At 39.4% G+C, this 23,824-nt stretch overlaps 1 protein-coding gene across 1 annotated transcript in view; it reads left to right on the top strand.

Moving 5' to 3' along the window:
- The window catches only part of ANK3 (ankyrin 3), a 335,879-nt gene that overhangs the window by 203,051 nt on the left and 109,004 nt on the right, over positions 1-23,824 (top strand). Inside the window, exons 19-23 of the mRNA XM_042907474.1 lie at positions 3,338-3,436; positions 3,526-3,624; positions 4,163-4,258; positions 8,518-8,590; positions 8,752-8,814. Coding sequence (XP_042763408.1) covers positions 3,338-3,436; positions 3,526-3,624; positions 4,163-4,258; positions 8,518-8,590; positions 8,752-8,814 — 430 coding nt within the window. The remainder of the gene's footprint in view (positions 1-3,337; positions 3,437-3,525; positions 3,625-4,162; positions 4,259-8,517; positions 8,591-8,751; positions 8,815-23,824) is intronic.

The following is a 23,824-nucleotide window of genomic DNA, read 5'->3' as shown; positions in this document are numbered from 1 at the left end:
GACTGCTCAGTTAGCTGAACTGTGATTATTTCTTAGCTATTCCAGACAGAATAGTCGGTCTTTCCAAAATTGATTGCTGCTAGTTGGAAAGAATTTCTCAAATCACATCCCTCTGAGCATATTTATGCAAGGTACCATTTAATGTGGGCATTTTATGACCCTCAGTGAATGGAAAAGCCCCAATTTGGTTTCTCTAAATGCAAAATAAATCTTCTTGATGATGCACATGTACTTTTAATAAAATACTTAAATGCTTGTGGAGCACTGAGAATACCAGTGTCTTAGAGTATAACAAACAGGGAAGAGATTGGGAGGAATGAGCTCAGAGATTTAATGCATAGGTGGTGTAGAGGAGGGACCAGATCAGACAGGCCTTAATAGCCCATCACAATGACTTAGGGTTTTACTAGGAATGAGATGAGAAGCTATGACGGTGAGTAGAAATTTTACATTAAAATACTTAAAATCAGGGCTCCTGGGTGGCTCAGTAAGCTAAGCATCCAACTCTTGATTTTGGCTCAGGTCATGATCTCACCGTTCATAAGATAGAGCCTCACGCCTCTCCCTCCCTCTCTCTGCCCCTCCCCTGCTCATGCTCACGCTCTCTCTCTCTCTCTCTCTCTCTGTCCCCCTCCCCTTCTCCTTCTCCCTCTCTCTCTCAAAATAAATAAATAAATAAATAAAATACTTAAAATGATTCAATTTCTTTAAAAAATCTAATTAATAGATGTAGTACAATAGCCATTGGAAACTGCTGCATTATTGCTTAGGCACATTGACTCAAAACATGAAAAGTTTCTTAATATTTAGATTTTAAAAATATTTTCTATATGTTTTTTTAGCTTGGGATTAATCCTCTACCACTAAAGTTGGAAGTAATGTTACTTCAGTTAAGCTAATTGTACTGAGAACTGATTAGAGAAAATTATTACCATGCCTCCTACACTAAGTACCATTCTGATTTCTAATGCAGTATCCTGAGCTCCTCAGCATCAAGAAAGAAGTCTGCAGGGTGCCTGGATGGCTCAGTCAGTTAAGCATCTGACTCTTGATTTCGGTTCAGGTCATGATCTCACAGTTTGTGAGTTCAAGCCCCACATCGGGCTCTGTGCTGACAGCATGGAGCCTGCTTGGGATTTTCTGTCTTTCTTTCTTTCTTTCTTTCTTTCTTTCTTTCTTTCTTTCTCTCTTTCTTTCTTTCTCTCTTTCTCTCTCTCTCTCTCTCAAATAAATAAACAAGAAAGAAAGAAAGAAAGAAAGAAAGAAAGAAAGAAAGAAAGAAAAAGAAAGAAGGAAAGAAGGAAAGAAAGACAAAGGAAAGAAAGAGAAAAGAAGGAAAGAAAGAGAAAGGTGCCTGTAAAGTAGGCAAGTCAGTTCTGGTCACCAAAACAGGATCTTCTTCATCATGCATGGAGCAGCTTTGGGGTTTCCATATGACTCCCATACAAGTGGTTATGCTGAGCTTTATCAGTGGGAGTCCAGGCAGTGTGCGAGCACTGACAGCTCCTTTTGTGGAACAGAATGTGACCAGAGTAAGCTCTTTAGGGCATCACGTCCCTGGTGAGATGTCTTCACCTTCCACAATCAGCCATGGCCTGGCCATTCCCTTTTCAAATTCAAATATACCCATTTGTAACATGTCTTCGTCAGATGGGGCCGCTATAACAAGAATACCATAGAGTGGACAAACTTCCATTTCTCACAGTTCTGAAAGTTGGGAAGTCCAAGATCAAAGTGCCAGCAGATCCCTTGTGTGGTAAGGGACCTCTTGCTGGTTTGCAGATGGCTATCTCATACCTTCTTGTTGTAATCTTCACATGGCAGAGGGCAGAGAGAAGAGGCGAGCTCTCTCCTGCCTCTTCCTGTAAGGGCACTAATCCCATTCATGAGGACTCCACCTAATTACCTGTGGCCTAAGTACCTCCCAAAGGCCACATCTCCAAATGCCATCACACTGGGGGTTGGGGTTTCAGCATATGAATTTGGGGGGACACAGACATTCAGTCTGTAGCATGGAGTCACCATAAAGATACAATAGTGCATCGCACATGAGATACAGATCCTTGAAACCATGGACCCCCATGTTCCCCTGCCCTCCTCGTGCATACTGAGAAATGGTTTTAAAACTCTATGCTCTTCCTTGTGGTGATCTGGTGCTGCCAGTGTCCTCATAAACAGAGATTTATTGTGGGCACTGAAATGACATGGTGGTGTCTCTTGCAATGTGGCCATCTAGAAGAGTATCTGGATATCCTTATTTTAAACACATAGTTATACACACATATATATGATACATATATAATCATATATATGTGTAAAAATATATTTTTTAATAGATAGGACTTATGTCCTTCAGCGGTCAGAGGATATTAATTTGGGAAACAACTTACTGCTTTGTCTGTTAATTTGGGAAACAACTTACTGCTTTGTCTATATCAGTTGTTTTCAAATTATGGGACTCTAGCTAGTTGGGCAGCAGCCTTTAGCTACAGCATATACACCCGGATCAAGTTCATGCATCCCAGACCTCCTGAAGACCAGCCTCTTCGGCTTTAGTGGTTCTGTGCTTCCCACCTCTGTCATGCGTTCTGATGCTCATCCACTGCCTGGCATTATCATTAAGCCACTTTGTGTTTTTTTCTACCTCAGTTTTATGCTTTTAGAGAATAGAGTGTTCATCTTATGTGGATCCTGAGAAACTTAACAGGAACCCATGGGGGAGGGGAAGGAAAAAAAAAAGAGGTTAGAGTGGGAGAAGGAGTCAAAGCATAAGAGACTCTTAAAAACTGAGAACAAACTGAGGGCTGATGGGGGGTGGGGGGGGGTGGGTGATGGGTATTGAGGAAGGCACCTGTTGGGATGAGCACTGGGTGTTGTATGGAAACCAATTTGACAATAAATTTCATATATTTAAAAAAAAAGAGAGAGAATAGAGTGTTCTGTAAATCCTAGTCCACATCTGTCTGCAGAACACTCTCCCTAACCCTCCCCAGAAGCCACACCATCACTCTGTCCAGACTGCCGGCTGTGCCATGTTTACTTCCTATCTTGAAAAGTCGGTGCGAGAATAAAATGAGTTGATGCAAGAGAGAGTCCTTTGGGAAGTTCCTAACTACTTACATGTGACATGGTACTATTTTTTAGTACCCCCCCCCTCTCTCTGTCACACACACACACACACACACACACACACACACACACACACACACATATGGGGAAAACACTTATTTTTTGCCAGCTCAAAAAGACAGGTTAAATAATACTTTTGCTTCTATTTAGGGTAGCTGTTACTAAAAGTATACTTATGAGGTTTCTTTTCTAAAAAATATAATTACAGATGGGATACACACCTCTCCATGTGGGCTGCCACTATGGAAACATCAAGATTGTTAACTTCCTGCTCCAGCATTCTGCAAAAGTTAATGCCAAAACAAAGGTAAACTCTTTTCTCCTTTGTATCCACCAAAGTCATTGATTTTTGTGTCCAAGGAAGTAAATGTCCTTTCTTCCACCTTCCTTCTGCAGAATGGGTATACGCCGTTACATCAAGCAGCTCAGCAGGGACACACACATATAATAAATGTCTTGCTTCAGAACAACGCTTCCCCCAATGAACTCACTGTGGTAAGGGGGAAGGGAAGGGAAGAGGGAGGCTAAGGGAGGAGGGAGGAGATGAACCTGGATACTGGAATCTTCTTACAGTTTTTATCGGGCACCAATGTTGCTGTTTTACTTTCATTTATAGGTATAAACAGAGCATTCAGTGGAATGCAGGGCAGAGACAATAGCTATATTGTGAGCTGTCCAGAGAGAGAAAGATGTAATTAGATGTTTCATACTTAGAAACTACAAATCCATTGCCAACTAGTAGGAAATACATATATAAAATGAAAAACGTTTGTTTCTTTGATGATTTAGAACGTTAATAAGCCTCTTGGGTTCCGTGTGTAGAAGCCGAGTCTCTGCTGCGTGAGTGGGAACAGGTTAGGTGGGTTTTGTGCAAGGTATGTGTCTAATGAAATAGTGTTTTGTGTATGACAGTGGGTGGGGCCAATGAGACACTCGCCTTCTGTTTAGTATGGGCGAAACATGTGGGAGCACACAGACACTAAGACATGGGGAATGACTTGTTAATTCCTTGTCCTCATTTCCCTCTGGCCAGAATGGGAACACTGCCCTCGCCATTGCCCGAAGGCTAGGCTACATCTCAGTGGTCGACACCCTGAAAGTAGTGACTGAGGAAACCATGACCACAACTGTAAGTAGCAGATGCTGGCCCTTGTCCCCTCAGAGCCAGCTCTCAGGCTGTAGATTTTCTGGGACTTTTGGGAGATGAACCTACTTTCCCCTCTTCACAGACTAAGCGCCATGTTTCCGAATGCTGTCCCTCTCATTTCTGATATTGAGAAACTAAATACTAAAAATACCTTTTTAAAATTTGCATTAGGAACTATGGAGTTTTTCATTCCACGTGAAGCTAAATGTATGTATTCATTTGTTTTGCTGTAAAAATAGTTTTAATGAAGTGAAGGCAGAAATATTTTCACATTCTTCTTTGGCAGTGTAGGAAAGTTGAAGATAAGTTGGTTCTTTACGCTGTTGTGACTCACAAATCATAATGGATACGTTGCTATCATTGTGAAAACAGTTTTTACGTTGTTGCAAAACTAAAACATTTGGGAGAGGATCGGAATGGATTTTTATCACCACCCTCACCACTCTTCCAGTCAGCGATTGGCGTTTTCGTAGGAAAAACAATAGGATGTTTTATTAAAATTGTAAATAAATCTTTACCAGGGGGCCTTATTGCGTCAGATACATTTTTACAAGCTGCAGCCTCTAGGATAAGTCATTTCTTATTAACACCATCTGGAGCCTTTGAACTGCATCAGGATTTGGTAACTTTGGAATCAAGAGCTGATATTGCGCCATTATCACAGGCTTATTGCAGTTATTCCTGACTCCATGACTCAACACACATGCCTGAGATTGGCTCTGTACAATGTAAATTTAGGACTCTGGAACACTGGGATTTATCGACTCTGCCTCCTTGTCTCATCCACCATCTTCCGATATGAAGAAAGGCATAGTTAGCATCTGCAAACAGTTTGTGTACACAGTGCTTCACATAAAAGAACACAGGTTGAGGGTCTCTGCAGCAACCCGCTGGCTGAGTTATATACAGGGTTTACAAATTAAAACAATAAGCCTGCTGATCACAAGAGAGAAAGTGTGCTATTTGCCAAAGAGAATACAGTAGCTTCAATGGACTAGAGCAATGGTTATCAACCAGGGCACATTTCTAGCTTCAAGATACAGTTTTTATAGAGATAAATTACCCTGTATTGCTTTTATATACCTCTTGAGTATTTCATGATCTTAAAATCTGGTATTAAATTCTTGAGAAACGAGTTTAAACAAATAATGTTTATTAACCTTAATCTTAAAAATATTCCATCTAGCTCTCTGTAGAGTATGAAACAAGAGGGAGAAGGACAAGGTAAAACAATGGTCAAGTGTCACAATGCTATAAAAGATTTGAAGTCACTGTAATAAATATATAGAACTTCTTTTCCAGTGTTGGAAAATTGAAACTTGTATACTAGTTCAAAATATAAATCTTGGGGCACCAGGAAGGCTCAGTCGATTGACTGTACGACTTTGGCTCAGGTCATGATCTCATGGCTCATGAGTTCGAGCCCTGCGTCGGGCTCTGTGCTTACCGCTTGGAGCCTGGAGCCTGCTTCGGATTCTGTGTCTCCCTCTTTCTCTGCCCCTAACCCACTCATATTCTGTCTCTGTATCTCTCAAAAATAAATAAACATTAAAAATTTTTTTTTCAAAATATAAATCTTATTTATCAAATGTAAAAAACTTTCTCACCCATCAGGAAAGTTCAGAATGTTTCTTTAATATCAAAAACAGCTTGAGAAGGGGTGCCTGGCTGTCTCAGTCGGTAGAGCATGTAACTCTTGATCTTGAGGTTGTGGGTTCGAGCCCTGTGTTGGGTGCAGAGATTACTTAAAAATAAAATCTTAAAAAAAAAAGAAAAAAAAACCTTGAGGAGAAAATAAAGTTAAAGACAGAGAAAGTAAAGTGATAGCCTCAGGATATCTACTGAAAGAGAAGTGTTTCAAGGCTCTGGTTTCTAGTGAAAGACAGAAACGTATGGGAGTCAGGCCATAGCCTTCAGTGTCATCAGCTGAGTTGACTGGTAATTTCTTCAAGAGAGAGAAGACGGGACTTGTGCTGACAGGAAAGGTCCAGTTTGCCTAATGAAGTGAATCAGGCTTCCACCAAATGAAGTGGTCCCGTAGGTTAGGAAAGAGTCCATTGTTGTCCCTAAGACTTAGTCCATCATTGTGGTATTTGAGACTTTATCTCAAGCTAAGACACAACCTTGTCAACTCTGCCTTAGCAGATACATGTAACCTGGCACAGATGAGGACTGACACAGCTCAGGGTGGAGTCTGTGATCTCAAGCTCACAGGGTGGCCTGCACTGCTGGTGGTCTTTGCACAGCCAGTTGCTGGGGCCCCAGCAGCCATTGGCTCCATAAACAGACGTCTCTTTTTTCAAAACGCTTAAAGAGAAGATTCATCTTCCCCATGAGTATAACATATGATGTGGCAATTCTAAGAAAGATGCTTCAGTTAATGACATTACAGTCCTGGCAGAGTAGAAAACTGAGTAGCTAGAAGCTGACACTCAAAAGATGAATTAAGCATTTAAATTGCATTGTTTAAAATATTCAGTTTCCCTCATTAGCAAAGAACAGAGCATGTCTCTCAGATACTGGTTTCTAATACTGTTCTATAGTAAAGGGAATCAGGGCTTCCTTGGGAAATGACTGAATCCAGATCTGGAGAAGGAAATACACAAGATGAACGTCTTGTAGTGCCAAAAAGTAAGGAAGTGTCTGCTTCCACAAATAAGCAAATAAACACACACACTCACAATGATGAGTGGCCAATGGCCAAAGCTGGAACAATGTAATATAGATAGAAAGAGAGAGAGACAGACTGACAGACACACCGAGAGACTTGGAGTATAGTGCAACGTATAAAGTAAATATCCATGAGTCCATATGATATAGATAAATGAATAAATAGGGAAGAAGAGACAAATCAGGGAAAAAAATCAAACAATTTATGAAAATACCCGCAAGGAGGTAGAGAACAGAATTCTCTACTGCTTAAGTGTGGGCTGGGCATAGTGTTTTCCCTCCAGTGAAGACAGTCTGCGGAAGGGGGCGGAGAACAGAGTAACTTTACAATGGAGAAACCTAACAAGCACTGCCTCAGCCAGGTGACCAAGCCTAATACCAACGCTGGTAAATCATGTTGATAGTATATTGGCACTTTACCTCTGTGGTCTTCCTCCCCAAAACATGTGACCCAGTCCAGTCATGATAAAAACATGAGACAAATCCCAATTGAGGGACATTCTACAAAATACCTGACCAGCTCACTTCTAAACGGTGAAGGTCATTAAAAGCCAGGAAAGTCTGAGACACTGTCACAGCCAAAGGAGCCTAAGGAGGCCTGCCAGCTAAAGATAATGTGGTATCCTGATGGGTCCTAGAACAGAAAAGGGACATTTGGTAAAACCTAAGGAAATCTGAATAAAATATAGAGTTTAATTAATAGTAATATGTGAGTATTGGTTCAGTAATTGTGACAAATGTACCATAGTTTTAACAACCTAGCTTTTTTTCCAGTTGCCTTATTTAAGTATCTTCCCTTGTTCCATTAGCCTTTCCTATGCTCAGGATAAAAAGAGGACTTGTTTTACAACTAAAACATTAAGTCACTAATATTTTTTAACAAGTTATGTTGTTGGTGTCTTTGGATGGATATAATCTATATAGGTAAAAAGTCATCAAAGAGCAAGTAAAAGATTCACTAAGGTCTTTGCTCTGTAATATACAGTTCTTTAAAATTGTGTAGGGGTTAAAATGATCTTGCAAATGCATTACCTCTAAAATATTTTCTGCAAGGCATAGTTGCACAAATTAAATAATTTATACAATTTGATGTTTTGTATTTAAGCTAGGAATCAAAATGTACATATAGAAGGCCAAGACAAAAATCAATGGCTGGCATGGCACAGGAATAAAGACACAATGCTTGCTGTTCATTTGGCTTATCTTCAGCCAAGACTTTTAATGGAATGAGGTGGCAGGTTCATGAGACCATGAAAAAGTATAACAATGGACAAGGAGAGGCAATATCTCCCTTCTCTTTTCCTTTGAACAGCCTTATTATGGACCTAAATCTTTTAAGCCGGTTTGCTTTGCCACTAGAATTTGTTCACCTTGTATTTGTTCTTATCAGTGTATCTATGGTGAGGACCTTAATGCTAAGGGACAGTTTTGATGTTGTTTTATATGTGGGAGCTTCAAGATATTCAGCACATAAGTCCTGTAATAAATCAACTGATTAATTTAGAAAGAAATAGTGTCACTAAAATGTTCAGTCTGCTTACACTAAAGTACTGCTTTTTTGTTGTTACTAGACTATCATAGAGAAGCACAAAATGAATGTTCCAGAAACGATGAATGAAGTTCTTGATATGTCTGATGATGAAGGTACGAAACCCACCTTTATGTTCGTAATTAAGTGTGACTTCATATTTGTTTCCTGAAGAACGTTTATTGCAAAAATGTTTTTAGAAATGTTCATGTTTTTTGTTGTCGTATAAAGAGTATGCATTTTTCACACACTTACACTGTTCACTTAAATCATGCAGTTCGTAAAGCCAACGCCCCTGAAATGCTCAGTGATGGCGAATATATCTCAGATGTTGAAGAAGGTATTTGGAACTTTTTACTGTGATGAAATTTAACTATCAGCTTTATCTTCCATTTCCTATCTTTGAAATGTAACACTTCCTTGAGTTACTAACTTTTCACTTAACTTACAATTATTAACTTACATATCATTTAAAAGATGTGCGTTTGGAATTAGTGTCATTTCTTTGAAGCCCCTCTGCTTGAACCCATTTTCCAACTTGAAAATACAAATGTCACTATGTGAATTACTTTCTTTCTTTTTGTTTCTATTAAGCAGAAACTTGATTTTTATTGTTTACATTTGAAAATCTAGAAGAGAAAAATCTGACTAATGTTTATGCATGAAATATTTTTTAAAATAAGTGAGAGAAGGTATCTTATAGGTAAGGAATTAAATGCCCATTTTTAAGGTTTACTCTAAGCTTCATAGTAAAAGCAGCTTTTGAACTTGAACTAATAATGAAAACTCAACCTGAACAAAACTGCTTTCAAAATATAAATTTTCAATATTGATTTCATTAAAGAGATCAATATATAAATGCTGGTAGTCATACTTCATTTGCTTAAAATAAACTACTTGTTTTCTGCCTTATTTAAAAATCGATACATGTGACTAGCTCATGACATGTAGATATATCAATTAATGATATCTTTAAAAGTTACATTGGAAAGGTAGTACTTTTACAGAGCATAAATATTCTAAAGATGGCAAATTTGAGAGTTTTACTGGAATAATGAAATGTGTCCTTATAGTAGAATTTATATTATATTTATGTTTTTTTTTCTTACACCATTTGACTCTTCCAAACTACATCTATCTTCTTGCTCCCTGTATTTGCCATCTCTTGTGTATTTTTCTCATAGAGCGGACTCAATGCTGTTAGTCTTTCTCTGCGGTTAGGTAATTTTCCCTATTTTAATTATTGGTTTCAACTTTGAATTGCACAAATGTAACTGAATATCTAAACAGTGGAAAGCCTACGTAATCCAAAGTCACTTCAACGTTTCTGGCATCCTATGACTGCCTACTGTAAGTGCACTGTGGCCAGGGCGCTGCGTGCCTCGAAAAACTAATGCCCTGGTGGTCATTCAGGAACCTGGAAGGACCCGTCTCATTGTTTGTAAATGTCGTGTTGATAAATGTTAAGGGCTTTTCCTCATTTTTCTTTCCTTTTGTCTCAGCCATAAGCTATATGTTTACCACTGTTCTATCGCCAATTGAATATTTGTATCAGCTTTAGGACTTTAAGAATATTATGCTTTGCTGTCATGTTATGTTTCAATGCCTTCTTATGTAACATTTTAGGAGTAATTTCTTATGTGCAAAAGATAGAAGGAAAGTGATGTTCTCACATGGATGTGTACGCACATAAAACATGTCAGAAGTACATTTTCAAATGAGCTTTTATGAAATATGACAATCACAGACCTAAAAATTTGCTAGCTTTGACAAAATATCTCAATATTTGCATTGACGAGAGGCCAAGTTTGAATGGAAGAAATAACACTTTATATATGTGAATAACCAAATAATTTCCAAAAAGGGAGAAATTTTGAATCTTTTCATTTGAAGAGAATTCATCTAGCCATTTAACTAGAAATGACAATGATTTCTTATAGATTTATCTCAGCTTGAGATTTTGAAATTAATAAACAAATTTTAATTCTCCTTTTAATCATCTTTAAACTTTTTGGCCCTTGCTTTATGGGTGGGTCATGGGCTGTGAGAATCAGATGGCTTTTGATTTCATAATATTGTAGAATTTGATGGTGGAAGGGGTTCCTAAAAGGTCACTTGATCTGAACAATAACCTTCTATGTTGGGGTCATCTCTATGAAATCCTCTCGGGGAGATCTTTTGCCCAGATGCCTCAATGACAGAAATTCCCTAATTCCCAGACTGCTTGTTCCATTTTTAAACTCTGAGTTTAAAAATTCTTCATTTTACTGAGTGTCCTTCTCATTGATTCAGGCTTCTACTCATTGATTCAGGCTCTGATATTTTTGGCACTATTTAAAACAAAATCTGCCTCTTCTATGTGACAATCCTTGCGATATTTAAAAAATATGTTCCCTATTTCCTCTTACTCTATTTTTCTCTAATACCTCCCTTTCCTCTGCTCCCTCATCATCATGGCCAGTCACCTATGCACATTTCAGTGTGTCAATTTCCATCTCAAATTGAGGTGACCAGAATGGAACACAGCATTCCAGGTACAGTCTGATCAAAGCAGAGTAATGCAGGGCTATTGCTTTGTCCATGGATGATACTAAAAATCTATTATTGAAGATTAAAATGTTTTCAAGGTTGGGGCACCTGGGTGGCTCAGTCAATTAAGAATCTGACTTTGGCTCAGGTCATGATCTCATGGTTTGTAAGTTCAAGCCCTGCATGGGGCTCTGTGCTGACAGCTCAGAGCCTGGAGCCTGTTTTGGATTCTGTGTCTCCCTCTCTCTCTGCCCCTCCCCTGCTTGAGCTCGGTCTCTGTCTCTGTCTCTGTCTCTGTCTCTGTCTCTCTCTCTCTCTCTCTCAAAAATGAATGAACATTAAAAAAAAAATCAAGATGTTTTTGAGGTTATAATACCCACTTAATTTGACTCCTGTTAACATTACTATCAGCTGATGTTCCTAAATTTTGCTTATGTGAGTCCCGATAAGCCATATCTGCCTTATCATGTATTTACATGGTTCTGTGCTAAATAAACTAGTGTTTCTGTATTATTCCAAATCCCAAAACAAATCCCTTTGAAATTTTAATTCTAAAAGGACCCCTCCAACTTTAATGATAGCTTTTACTTCTGACTCATTTACCATATAGTCTTGCCACTGCTTTGCTACTTGAGGTGGATTCTGAGTTGCCGTACAGACTGTGGCAAATGTTTATTTCCATGTCACCACAAGGTGTTGTGAATATCTTTCTCTAAAAACCAGTAAGAGATCATCACACTGGTATCCTATGTTACTGAGGATATCAGCAGGTTTTAGAAGAAAATAAAAATGAAAAGCGATATACACTGCCAGTGTTTCCCAAGAAAGAAAAAGAGAATGAGTTTGCAATATGGAAAAATATAATTTTAATCCTGTATTCTAAAAATTGGTAAATATTAAGGGAATAGTGTCAACAGTAGTCTTTCTAGCCCTTCTCCTTTTTCTTCTTTGCTTTCTCCTTCTCTGTCCCCTCTCTCTTTTGTCCACTATGCAAAATTAGCATAGGTAAAAGAATGTGTGCATTAATTTCACACACTAAAAAAACCAAGAAAACAAATCTAGATAATGTTATAAGTTAATGATATAGGGGAACAATGGAGCCAAGTCACAGAGTAGAATAAAGGCTGAAGTATCAGCAAAGCAGAGCAATAGAAGGAAAGGCGATAAAGCAGCCTTCTCTAACTCACACATTACCCAGGCAGAGCTCCTAGACAGTCAGACTGATCCACAAATATCTTAATGCCCCACTATCTTCTTTCCCAGAAAATATGTTACATGCATGTACAATTAATATACATGCAAAATTAATGCTGGTTCTGGTGCCAGTTACATTCTTATGTTTGTAACTCAGTTTATAATTTAAAAGAAAGAAAAGCAAAGATGAAAGAAGGAGAGAGAAGAGGGAGGGAGGGAAGAAAGAGAAAGAAGAGAGAGAGGAAGTAAGAAAAGAAAGAAGAAAGAAGCAAGAAAAGAAAAGAAAGAAGAAAATTGAGATTAAGTTTCAATCTGTCTTCTCTTTTGGGTCCCCCCTCCCAAGAGATTTTAGAGTTGGCTTTGGTTCAGTGCTGACTTTAAATTGTAAATTCCTATAAAGTATATTTTATAAATTTTTAAATAATGTATAAAATGTTGTTTTAGCTTGCAGAGTTCTAGTGAGTTGGGTAATTGTAACAGAGTTAAAGAGCCATAGATGGGACATAATGAGAAATGCAATTAAACCATGGAAAGTAGACCAAAAGCAGCTCTGTGAAATAGAACTCTACTGAACAGGTTTGGGAGATAACTGGGTAAGACTGGAAAAAATTGCTTAATTCTTAGCTACTTACAATTTTGCTAGGGCTGCAAAATCTCTCTCGGGATCTAAGGCAGACACTGAAAATTAAAAGGAAAAAAAGAAGAGGCTGAGTATACATGTGGTCAAATAATTATCAGATAGGTAGAGGTTTGAGATAAAATGCCATCAGATGTTAGTGACATGAGGGGTGAGGAGAATCAGGCTCAGTCACCTCTGTGCCAAATTCAGTGCCCAGTGAACTGAATCAGTCATGTAGCCTATCCTCTCCACTATACTGATGAGGTAGCAAAGCCCAGATGAATGTTGAGTGGCTTGCCCACCCGGGTTAGTGGCAGAACTGAACAGGAAGACGATCAGACAGTCTGGTTCTAGAGCTTCTCTTTCATTGCTACTCTAACATGATCTCTTTTCTTATACACAGAACCCAAGAATGTATTATTTTTAAGCTTCTAAAAGTTTTAAAAAGGGAAATATTAGGGAAAGGGACAGATTATGCTCTTGGATATTATCACAAGTAATAAGAATTATTTTGTAATGAGCTCGATGAGACTATTGTAGAAATAGTTTACTTTCTCCTGATCATCCTGGTAAAAGAAATATGCAGACCTAGATGCAAATACAAGTAAAATAAATAGACATGGAATTTAGAGTAGATTTTAAAAACTCAAAGCAAGGAATTTTAATAAACATATCGGAGTCTTCTCAGGAGGGAGTAAGTCGAATTTGAATGGCACAATCTGAAACTCAAAAAAATTACTTCAGGAGACATGAAGATGGATATCAAGGGAACCACCAGAAAGATGCCCTTTTAGGACCTCTTCTCACAAATGCCTAGGACTATCCTGCTACCCTAATCCCCTGTCCATCCTAATAAATAAGTCAGGCGATGAAGTTTTTAGCTTTATAGGTCAGGAAACAAGCCTTGGAGACTAGCCTGACCCAGGTGGTCCAAGGGAGTGGTGGTGGTTGTGCAGAAATTGTTCTTTACCTGAAATGTTATCATTTTACAAATGATAACATCATAAATCCTGCCTTTGCCTGATATTTCTCTGCTTACAATTGACCTTTCAAACAGACCTTATATAACTGCAAGCTTCCTTCAGTGATAAAGTCAAAATGAAATACCACAAGCAGAACCCAAGTCTTATTCTCTGTTACATCCCCAGAACCTAGCACAGTGCCTGGTACACAGGAGATGTTCAATATGTGTTAAGGTGGTTGCACCACAGTGGAGGGAGACTCAAAGAAAGGAGAGTTTTACAGGTTTCTGAGAACTGGCAGGATAGAGAAAGTTTGCCTGCTGTGTCCCTCTTCCTTCTAACAAACACCTTCCCACTGAGACAGTGCTGGGCTATGTATCGTGTCAATAAACAGCTTTATAATGACTCTCCTAAGGTATATCTGCATCTCAAAGAATAGTTAACAAATTTAAAATAATTTCCAGTGAAAGAAAAAGAACTGTTAACTGGGGCAGAGGCCTTTATTCTAGTTTTATTTAATTTATTTTTTTTTAATTTACATCCAAGTTAGTTAGCATATAGTGCAACAGTGATTTCAGGGGTAGATTCCTTAATGCCCCATACCCATTTAGCCCATCCGCCCTCCCACAACCCCTCCAGTAACCCTCTGTTTGTTCTCCATATTTAGGAATCTCTTAGGTTTTGTCCTCCTCCCTGTTTTTGTAACATTTTGTTTCCCTTCCCTTATGTTCATCTGTTTTGTATCTTAAAGTCCAAAGGTCTTTGTTCTAAAACACAGTCCATCCTATCTTTGGTATGCTATCTTTGGTTTTGGAATTGTTGAGTGATTTTCCTCCACACCATCCACCTACCTAGCTACATACCTGACATTTCCATCTAGATTCTCATAGACATCTTAACTCATCATGGCCTGGACACCTGCTCCAAACAGTGTCTCCTCCCGCCTTCTCCATCTCAGTAAGTGGCTCCGTCATGCAAGCCAGCTCTGAGGTTCTGTGTAGTATCCCTTTTCTTAGCACTCATGCCGGGTCCCTCGGCAAGTCCTATCAGTTTTCCAGAACCCATCTCACATCCCTCTTCTCTGCCTCCCCACTGCCACCATCCTCATCCAATCCCACATACTCCGTTCTCCTGTGGACTACTGTAGGAATCTCTGTACACAGGTCCACATGTTTCCCCACAGACTTAGCTTTCTGCACAGAATACTCAGCAATCTTTTAAAAAATATAAATTGCATCATATCATTCCATTCCCCAGCTTAAAACACTCCAAAGCTTGGGGTGCCTAGATGGCTCAGTCAGTTGAGCGTCCGACTTTGGCTCAGGTCATGATCTCGCAGTTCGTGAGTTTGAGCCCTGCTTCAGGCCTGCACTGACAGCTCAGACCCTGGAGCCTGCTTCAGATTCTGTGTCTCCCTCGCTCTCTGCCCTTCCTCTGCTTGTACTCTGTCTCTCTCTCAAAAATAAGTAAACATTAAAAAATAAAAATACACTCCAAAACTTATAGTTACGTTTTTAAAATTCATTCACGTGGTTGCATATTATCATCGTTCACTTGTTTGTATTTCTATATAATATTCCACTGTGTGCCTGTACCATAGGTAAGTTATCCATTCCACTTGGAAAAGGGAATGCGGGTTGTTTCCAGTTTGTATCTGTCCCCAGGTACACGTCTGCGTATATTTCTGTAGGGTATAGACCTATGACTGTAGTTGCTGGGTTGTACATTATGCAGAGACAACAGAATTAATCAAAGCCAGGGAACAGTAAACTAGGATTATAAAATTAGTGAGGCTATTAAAAAAAAAAAAAGGAAGGGAAAGAATGTTATAAAGTGATTACCATGAGAGAGGGAGGAGAAGGCTGCGATTGGGATAGGATATATTCTAGTTGTTGACCTGGATGCTATTTATTTTGTAACAGTTTGTGAAAATGTACATTTACATTTTATGTACTCACCTGCCTGGTTGCTGTATTTGATGATAAAAGTAGCCAGCCCCTCTAAATAATGTACAGTATAAATACAAAACTCAAATGAAAACCTCCCAAGGCTTTACACTGCACTTGAAATAGAACTCGGGCCCTTCCATGGTCAGTGAGTTCGGTGTAATATGACTGTGGCTACCTATTTTCCACCGTCCACTCAATCACTTTTTAACTTCGTCCTAAAACTCATCTCAAGGCACTAGTCATTAATATACAGGCCAGTGGTAATTTATATTACCTATATTAATAGGTATTATAAGTAATGCCTATATTAATATACAGGCTAGTTTTGAATTTTCCTGCCATGTGGTCTCTAACTACTCCACCCTGCCTCTGTAGCACAGAAGCAGCAGGAGACCATACCAGGACAAATGAGCATGGCTGTGTGATGATAAAAATTGTTTTAAAAAATAGGTGGGAGGTGGGGTGCCTGGGTGGCTCAGTCAGTTGAGCATCCGACTTTAGCTCAGGTCATGATCTTGCTGTGTCTCCCTCTCTGTCTGCCCCTCCCTCACTCATGCTCTCTCTCTCTCTCTCTCTCTCTCTCTCTCTCTCAAAAATAAACATTAAAAGAAATTTTTTTTAAAAATAGGTGGGAGGCAGATTCAGCCCACAGACTGTGGTTTACCAATCTGTGGTTCATTTTTTTCATTTTCTTTTAATGTAGACTGTTAGCTGCATGGGAGTAGACCTGTCTTTATCCCTGTCCCATCACTTAGGACACATACAGATAGGCCCTCTTCTATGGATGTGCCCACTGGCTTAAATCCACACATTTACTTGTGTCTGTCCCCTGACAGGATTCCATATAAATGAACACTCAAAACATCATAAACAAGGTACTTACCAGAGCATGCGACTCTTGATCTTGGGGTTGCAAGTTTGAGCCCCACGCTGGGTGTAGAGATTACTTAAAAATAAAATATCTTTAAAAAAAATAAACAGGTACTTACCATTTACTGAGCCCTTTCTATGTGCCAGGAATGAATCTAAATACATTTCATGAATTATGTCATTTAACCTTCACAGTAACCTCAGAGTTAGAGCCATTAGATGTGGAAAATCAGTTCCAGCAAGGTTAACAACCTTGATCAAGATTACACAAATCAGTGCAAGGGATTATATGCAAATCCCTGTCCTAACCTCTTCTCCAACATCCATGGTGCCTGGTAATTTAGATAACAGCCCCACAACTGTTGGATTTTTGCACATTTTAAATGAGATCATGTATAAAGGGATCTCAGTGAATGTTAGTTACAACGTACTTTATCTTGCTTAATTTTCTCAATCACTTTGAGAAATTATTGGTACTATTATTATTCCTGATTTACATTTACTATTTTTTTTATTTTTTTAAATGTTTATTTATTTTTGAGAGAGACAGAGACAGAGCACGAGCGGGAGAGGGGCAGAGAGAGAGGGAGACACAGAATCCAAAGCAGGCTCCAGGCTCTGAGCACAGAGCCTGATGCGGGGTTCGAACCCACAAGCCGTGAGATCATGACCTGAGCTGAAGTTGGACGCTTAACCGACTGAGCCACCCAGGTGCCCTAATTTACATTTACTCTTAATCTAAAGTGTTATTTGTTGTAATTTATGTTAAGGAATCTGGGGCTCAGAGGGTTTAAGATGTTTGTTCAGGTTCACATAGTCAAAGAAACTGGAGTTTGAATTTAGTTCTTTTACTCTTTCTACTCAAATTAGATGCGATAGAAAACAATAGATAAAAGTGATAAAAGTGACAAGGAAATTCAAAAGAATGAGAGATACTAAAGGCCTCAGGAAGAAAGCATTTCAAGGAATAGATAGAATGTGGACAAGTAGAAATTTGGGGGCAGGTGGAAAGAGGTGTTCTAAGTGCAGAAAGTGTCAGAGATGGGGCACCTAGCTGGCTCAGTTGGAAGAGCATGCGACTCTTGATCTTGGATCACGAGTTTGAGCCCCACATGGGTGTAGAGATAACTTAAATAAATAAAACTTAGAGAGAGAGAGACAGGAAAGCAGAGGACTTCACAGAAGAACTCAGCACAATGGGGCTTGGGAAACCAAGCACCGGTCTGAATGAGGACCCCGGGAAATGTCATAGGGAGGATGAGAAGCAGTTCTAGAAAACTCCAGGCACATTCTCATGTACAGAGAAAGAGGAATGCCAAGGGATATGGAGAGAGAGCAATGAGGAAGAAAACCAGAAAAGGCGGGAGATTCCCTGACAGGGTCCAGTCAGCTGAGCACAGGTAATCTGGGATCCCTGGGGATCTCAGGCAGCTGCCGCCTCCATGACATTGTGGATGTAGACACAGAATAGAGTAGTTCTAATGGAGTGTGTGCACTTTTTCTCCCAAGAAGTCGTGACAGGATGAGTAGCTGGAGTGGCCTGTGGAATGAAACAGACACAAGGATTGATGGCTGGGAATTAGCATGCTTATTGATTAAGGACAATAGGTGTTTTTTTAATCTGGCCAAAACAAGTTGTAATTTTGAATATGCTTTCTTCTCCCACCCTCCAATTATTTTAGTCCCTGCCCATCTACCTGGAAAGTCTGACCTGCTTCTTATGGAAGTGGGTCCTAATCTGACCACCCCTAACCCTTTCCCTTCACATTGGGAACCGTGCTGCAGAGAGAAAAAAGCGGAGCATCAGCACTGGGAATGGACAGGGAAGGGAAGGCAGGGCAGTGCAGAGAGCTGGGAATAGGAGGGTGTGGAGAAGCAAGGCAAGATGCTACACACGGGAAGGGGTGCTTTGACGACCTGGGCCAGAACCAAAATGAGGACAACTGACAGCAGACCCCACCTGTCTTTACCTTTTAAGCACACATATTTCAGGTGGAGGTAGGAAATATATATAACATGCGGAAGAGGCCAAATGCTTGCTCACAAAGCATAGGAGCTCCTGATACTCCTTTATTCCTAGGACAGTGAATATGTTCCTGTTGTGCACACACTGTCCTTACACACCTAAGTAAGGAACAGCTGTCACTACTGAGGTCTGGATTTTGGGTTGAAGCTAGACAAATAGCCAACAAAGAATAAATACAGGAAAGAATCAATTGGCATGATGGACATGAGCACCTTGAATTAAGCTACCTAATTTCTCTCTAAGTGAGAACCAACATTTTAGTGCCTGATTTCACTGGGCTAGTTTGTGGCTAGTGATTTATTCATTGTCTAGTCTTGTTTACAAGGAGCATAGATTTTAGATAATGAGAACAGGGTAAGTAACCTTGTACTTCTTTCTACCTGCTTTCTGTCTCTAGTCTCAGAAGTTTATGTGACCAAGTCAGTGTCATCTTACTGAGATGACAGAGGGCAGTTTCTGGATGAGAGTTAAGGTATATTGATAAGAATGATAAGAATATGAAAAAGTTATAGTGTCTGTCCCAACATTGTCTTTTTCTACCTCTTCACAGGAAGGACACTGAAATCGTTTTCCTTTCTGGGATGAGTTTGTTTATTAACCCAACCAAGATCACAGGGGACATTTTTCATTGCTACATCTGGAAGAGTTCCAAGACTGAGTCATGCATGCTTATTTAGAAACTATATCTAGCTTGGATTAAGGAACAGTTTAAAAACTGTGATCCAGTTTTTAAAAAGAAGCACATCTAGCCACAAAGAATAGAATAATGTTTGAGAGTAAAGAATCAAATGGACTTTGTTTACTCTTTAAAACAAAACAAAACAAAACAAAACAAAAAAAACTAGCCTGAGCAGAAAGAGTCATTTGTTCTGTGGGATAACAGCAACTTGTTCTTGTTGGTTAAGAGATGTGCAAACTTTGCCAGTCAAGCCTGATTTCTCTTTGGCCACCTGGGAAGGCTGGCTCTTATGAACACCTAGAGCTTGGGAAAAAGCAGGCAGAGTGTGGCACATGGCTTCCCACAAGAAGTACATGAACCCCTTAATGACACACACTTCCTTAGCCTTCTTAAGACCACCTATTTCACCCACTGCTCATCTAACTGTTGTCTCAACTTACCCATTGTTCTCACATATTTTGAGAAGGAAAGCAAGAAAGCATTATATATATTCCAGAATGTAGTTGGTAAACTGTTTTGAAAGAACCTAGTACCATTGCTAGGAGATGCTGGAAAACAAAAGGCTCAAGGGAAGGCCCAGCATCTGCTGCTTCCAGGCTGAGGGAGGGAGCTCTGTTCTTTACCTGGCCTGGGGCTGCAGCCTCTCCCGGAGCCTCCACCCCTTCTCGAAGGTAATGGAGTCCTGAGCTGGGCCTCCAGCCTAACACGGAAGAGCCTGTGCCACACACACGACCTCTTCACCTGCGTGGAGCAATTGCACGAGCCGTATGTCACTCCCTCTTTATCAGTCTGTCAGATATTCACAGGAAACCTTGCTTAATCCAAGCTCTTGCCCCAAACTACAAAATGAAAGGTGAAATACGTGCAGATCTGGAATCTGAGTAACTTCCCATTGCTCATTGTGTAACTCTGGGATCGAATCAGACACTGAGAACGAGACCGAGTGCATCAGGCTTCTAATATTACCACACTCCTCTTCCATGCGTTTCCCGCTCCCTCGCTTTTTCTGAGACTAAAAATATCAGGGGAAGGAGAGAAAAGACTTGTGAGCAAAATATAGTCATTTGGATTCTCCATGCTGAAAATTTATTGTCTAACATGAGGGGAGACAGACATCTTTTGATTAATGCTTTGCGTTGATGGAAACTGTTTTCTCTTCAAAGTTATCTGTATTTTATGTCCCTTATTTGAACCTTCAAAAAATAAAATATGCTGAGTCTTATTTGTCTCATCTCTAAATGGTTAATTATACCACATGGAATTGCTGAGAAGATGAAAAGAAATAACATACTAAGCATGTAGAACAGTGACCAGCATATAGTAGGTGCTCAATAAACAGCTGAGTCTTTTTTTTTTTTTTCTTGTTTTTATGAAACAGGCAAATATCAGTGAATCCTGCTTCCTGCTATAGGATTAGAATTAGGATGGGAGAGGGGTTCCTGGGTGGCTTGGTTGGCTAAGCATCCTGACTCTTGATTGCAGCTCAGGTCATGATCTCGAGGTTCGTGAGATCGAGCCCTATAGCTAGCTCTCTCTCTCTCTCTGTCTCTCTCTCTGCCCACCCCGCCCCCACTCTTACAGTTTCTCACTCTTTCTCTCAAAGTAAATAAATAAATATTAAAAAAAAAAAAAAGAATTAGGGTGGGAGAAGATGAGAGGAAGAGGGTTTGGGTCTCCAGTTTGTGTTTGTGTGTGTGTGGGGGGGTCAAATAAAGTGATTGCATTTTCACCCCCCCAAAAAAAAAAAAAAGAATTAGGGTGGGAGAAGATGAGAAGAAGAGGGAGAACTTTGAGGGTTTGGGTCTCCAGTTTCTGTGTGTGTGTGGGGGGGGGGGGGTCAAATAAAATGATTGCATTTTCACCCACTGATGGACATACAGTGGACATACAGTTGCTTGTCACTTGGATCGCAATGGTTATTCTATAATCCAACTTCAGAGACCCTAAAAACATGGCCCAACATGGCCATCACTTCCCACAACTCAGTTGACTCTCACTTTAGTAAAATTGGCTGCTTGCTGTTCTCAGAACATTCCCATCCTTTCCCTGTCATGCCACATCCACTGGCTGGGATGGCCGACTTCCCACTTCCACTCCTCTCTGCTTGTCTTTACTCACACACCTCCATTCAACATCTGCCACATCTCCTCAGTCCAATGTGATGCCCTCTTCCTGTGAGCTCTTGGATACTTTCATCATTTCTCTTGCACATCCTCTGACACTGGTGTGGTGGTGAAGAGCTTGGGCTCTGCCACCTAACTGTGTGGCTTCTAATCCAGACTCTACCACTAACTAGATATGTGAGCTTTGAAAAATAACGGAACCTTTCCATATCTATGTCTTCATCTAGAAAAGGGAAGTAAGAGTATTTGCTTTGTGGGGTTGAGAAGTAAATGAGACATGTGTATAAGTGCATATGAAGTGCTCAGTTAGCACAGTGCTTCACACATGCAAAGCACTGAGTAAAGTATGGAGTAGTAGTATAGTATTTCTATTATTGTTTGTGTTTTGGTCTTAGCTTCTTTATCGGAGACAAAATGCCTCAAAGGCAGTAGTTGGCTTTACTCATAGCAGATCCTAGTCTGGGGCTCTACTGTCTCACTGCCCAAAGTGTGGTTTGCAGTCACCTGGGAGCTTGTGATACATGCAGGATCTCAGGGTCTGCCTCAGACCTGCAGAATCAGCATCTACAGTTCTACAAGGTTCTCGGATGATGCAAACATACACATGGCAATTTAGAAACACTGCACTCAATTCTTTGAATTCAGTTGCTGAAGCTATGTCAATTACTCTAGAAATTCCCACCAGGAAAATAGACACTTAATTCTGCAGAATCAATACTGCCATTAGATAACTGTCATTTATTTGTAAGCATCCTTTAAAACAGTGCGATTTTGGACCAGAAGTGATTAGGACCAGAACTTGGGAACTTGTGTAATTGTAAATTTTCAGGTGATTATAATGCATCCTACAGGTTGAGAACCACCATTTTAGAACAATGGGAAGCTACTACAAGTACCACATTAATAATGTGTATCTCCTTCCTCTTGCCTTGTTGTTTTATTTTTTCTGGTCCATCTCTTAAATAGTAAGGTTGAATATCGTAACTAAGTTTTCTCTCCACATTTGCCAAATATTTGCTGGTGCACATACACATCTTAATATCTACCTGGCAGACCTGTGTATGTCCAAATACCAGTTCTGCTGTATGGAACACAGCCTATCTGATTTATCTGCAGTCCCTGTATTTTGTTTTGTTTTATTTTGTTAATTTTATTCATTTTTTGAATAGGTGATAGATGCACATGGTATAAAATTCCCAAGGTACAAGAGTTTACGGTGAAAAGTAAGTCTCCCTCCTTCTCCTCACTCCAGTAATATAGTTGCTATCTCCAAAGGCAATCACTGAATTTTCATTGCACACATTTATTGAGCACCAACTATGTGCCAGGCATTGTTCTGGGCACTGGATATGGACCAAAACAGACAAAACTTTGCCCTCATGGACCTTACATTTTGGTTACCAATTTCTTGTAGTAGTTGTTCAATAACATAGTGTATTACAATGGTTAAAAGTAGGGCTCTGTAGTCAGACCAACTGATTTTGAATCCAGTTTTTCTCATATTCTAAGTGATCTTGGGTTATTTACCATTGTGAACTGGGTTTTCTTTATATTGAAATGGAGACAATGATTCTATTTTATAAGGTGGATTTGAGAATTGCTTCAGATCATACTTACAAAGCACCATACAGTGCCTGGAACATAGTAAATGCTCAGTAGATAAAGTGTTGACTATAATGGTGTGATCTCACTCTATTGTTCTGTAATGCAGACTAGAAATGCTTAAAGGATTTATTTTCCCAAAAGTTTTCATTTCTTCTCTTTGCTATGTGATGATCAAAAAAATCACCTTTTTTCAGAATAAGTGTGCTAAATATAAGCCTAAGTTTTGATCATTAACTAGTTGCCTACAAGACCATTTGCTAAGTTCTGTTAAGAAACCAACTCCTAATAAATCACTAGAGCATAGGTACTATGTTCCTCTGTATTCTTTCTGATCTAGCTTTTTTGTAATCCCATGTAATTTGAAGGTTTTCTACTATCAATTCATTTGAAGGTGTTATGTATTGTTACTTGCAACTCTATAAGTTTACAAAATACATACCTTGAGAAGAAAATTCTGCATTTCGTAGCAGGGAAATAAAGCACTTCTGAGCAAAGTTTCAGACAATATAATTTGGTACACTTACCTTAAGGAAATTTCTTTATGATTCTTGTCTCCAGACAGATGGGAAAACAACTTTCAACCCCTAGAAAAGCAACAAAAGTATTCCTTGGTGATGATCTTAACATGGAAAACATTAAAAAAAAAGTTACATGTAAAAAAAGAAAGGAGAAAAGAACTCCTAGGGCATATGAAACACTTTCAAATATCAGGCCAAGAACTGTTTCCTCTGTTCAGCATAAAAAGGATATTAGTGGGCACAATGAAAGATTGCAAGGAATTGGGTTCGGTATAT

This window comes from Panthera leo, chromosome D2, assembly GCF_018350215.1.
Source record: "Panthera leo isolate Ple1 chromosome D2, P.leo_Ple1_pat1.1, whole genome shotgun sequence".
NCBI classification, from domain to species: domain Eukaryota; kingdom Metazoa; phylum Chordata; class Mammalia; order Carnivora; family Felidae; genus Panthera; species Panthera leo.
Note: the sequence above shows the minus strand (reverse complement) of the source record. Positions and strands in the feature narration are given on the sequence as shown.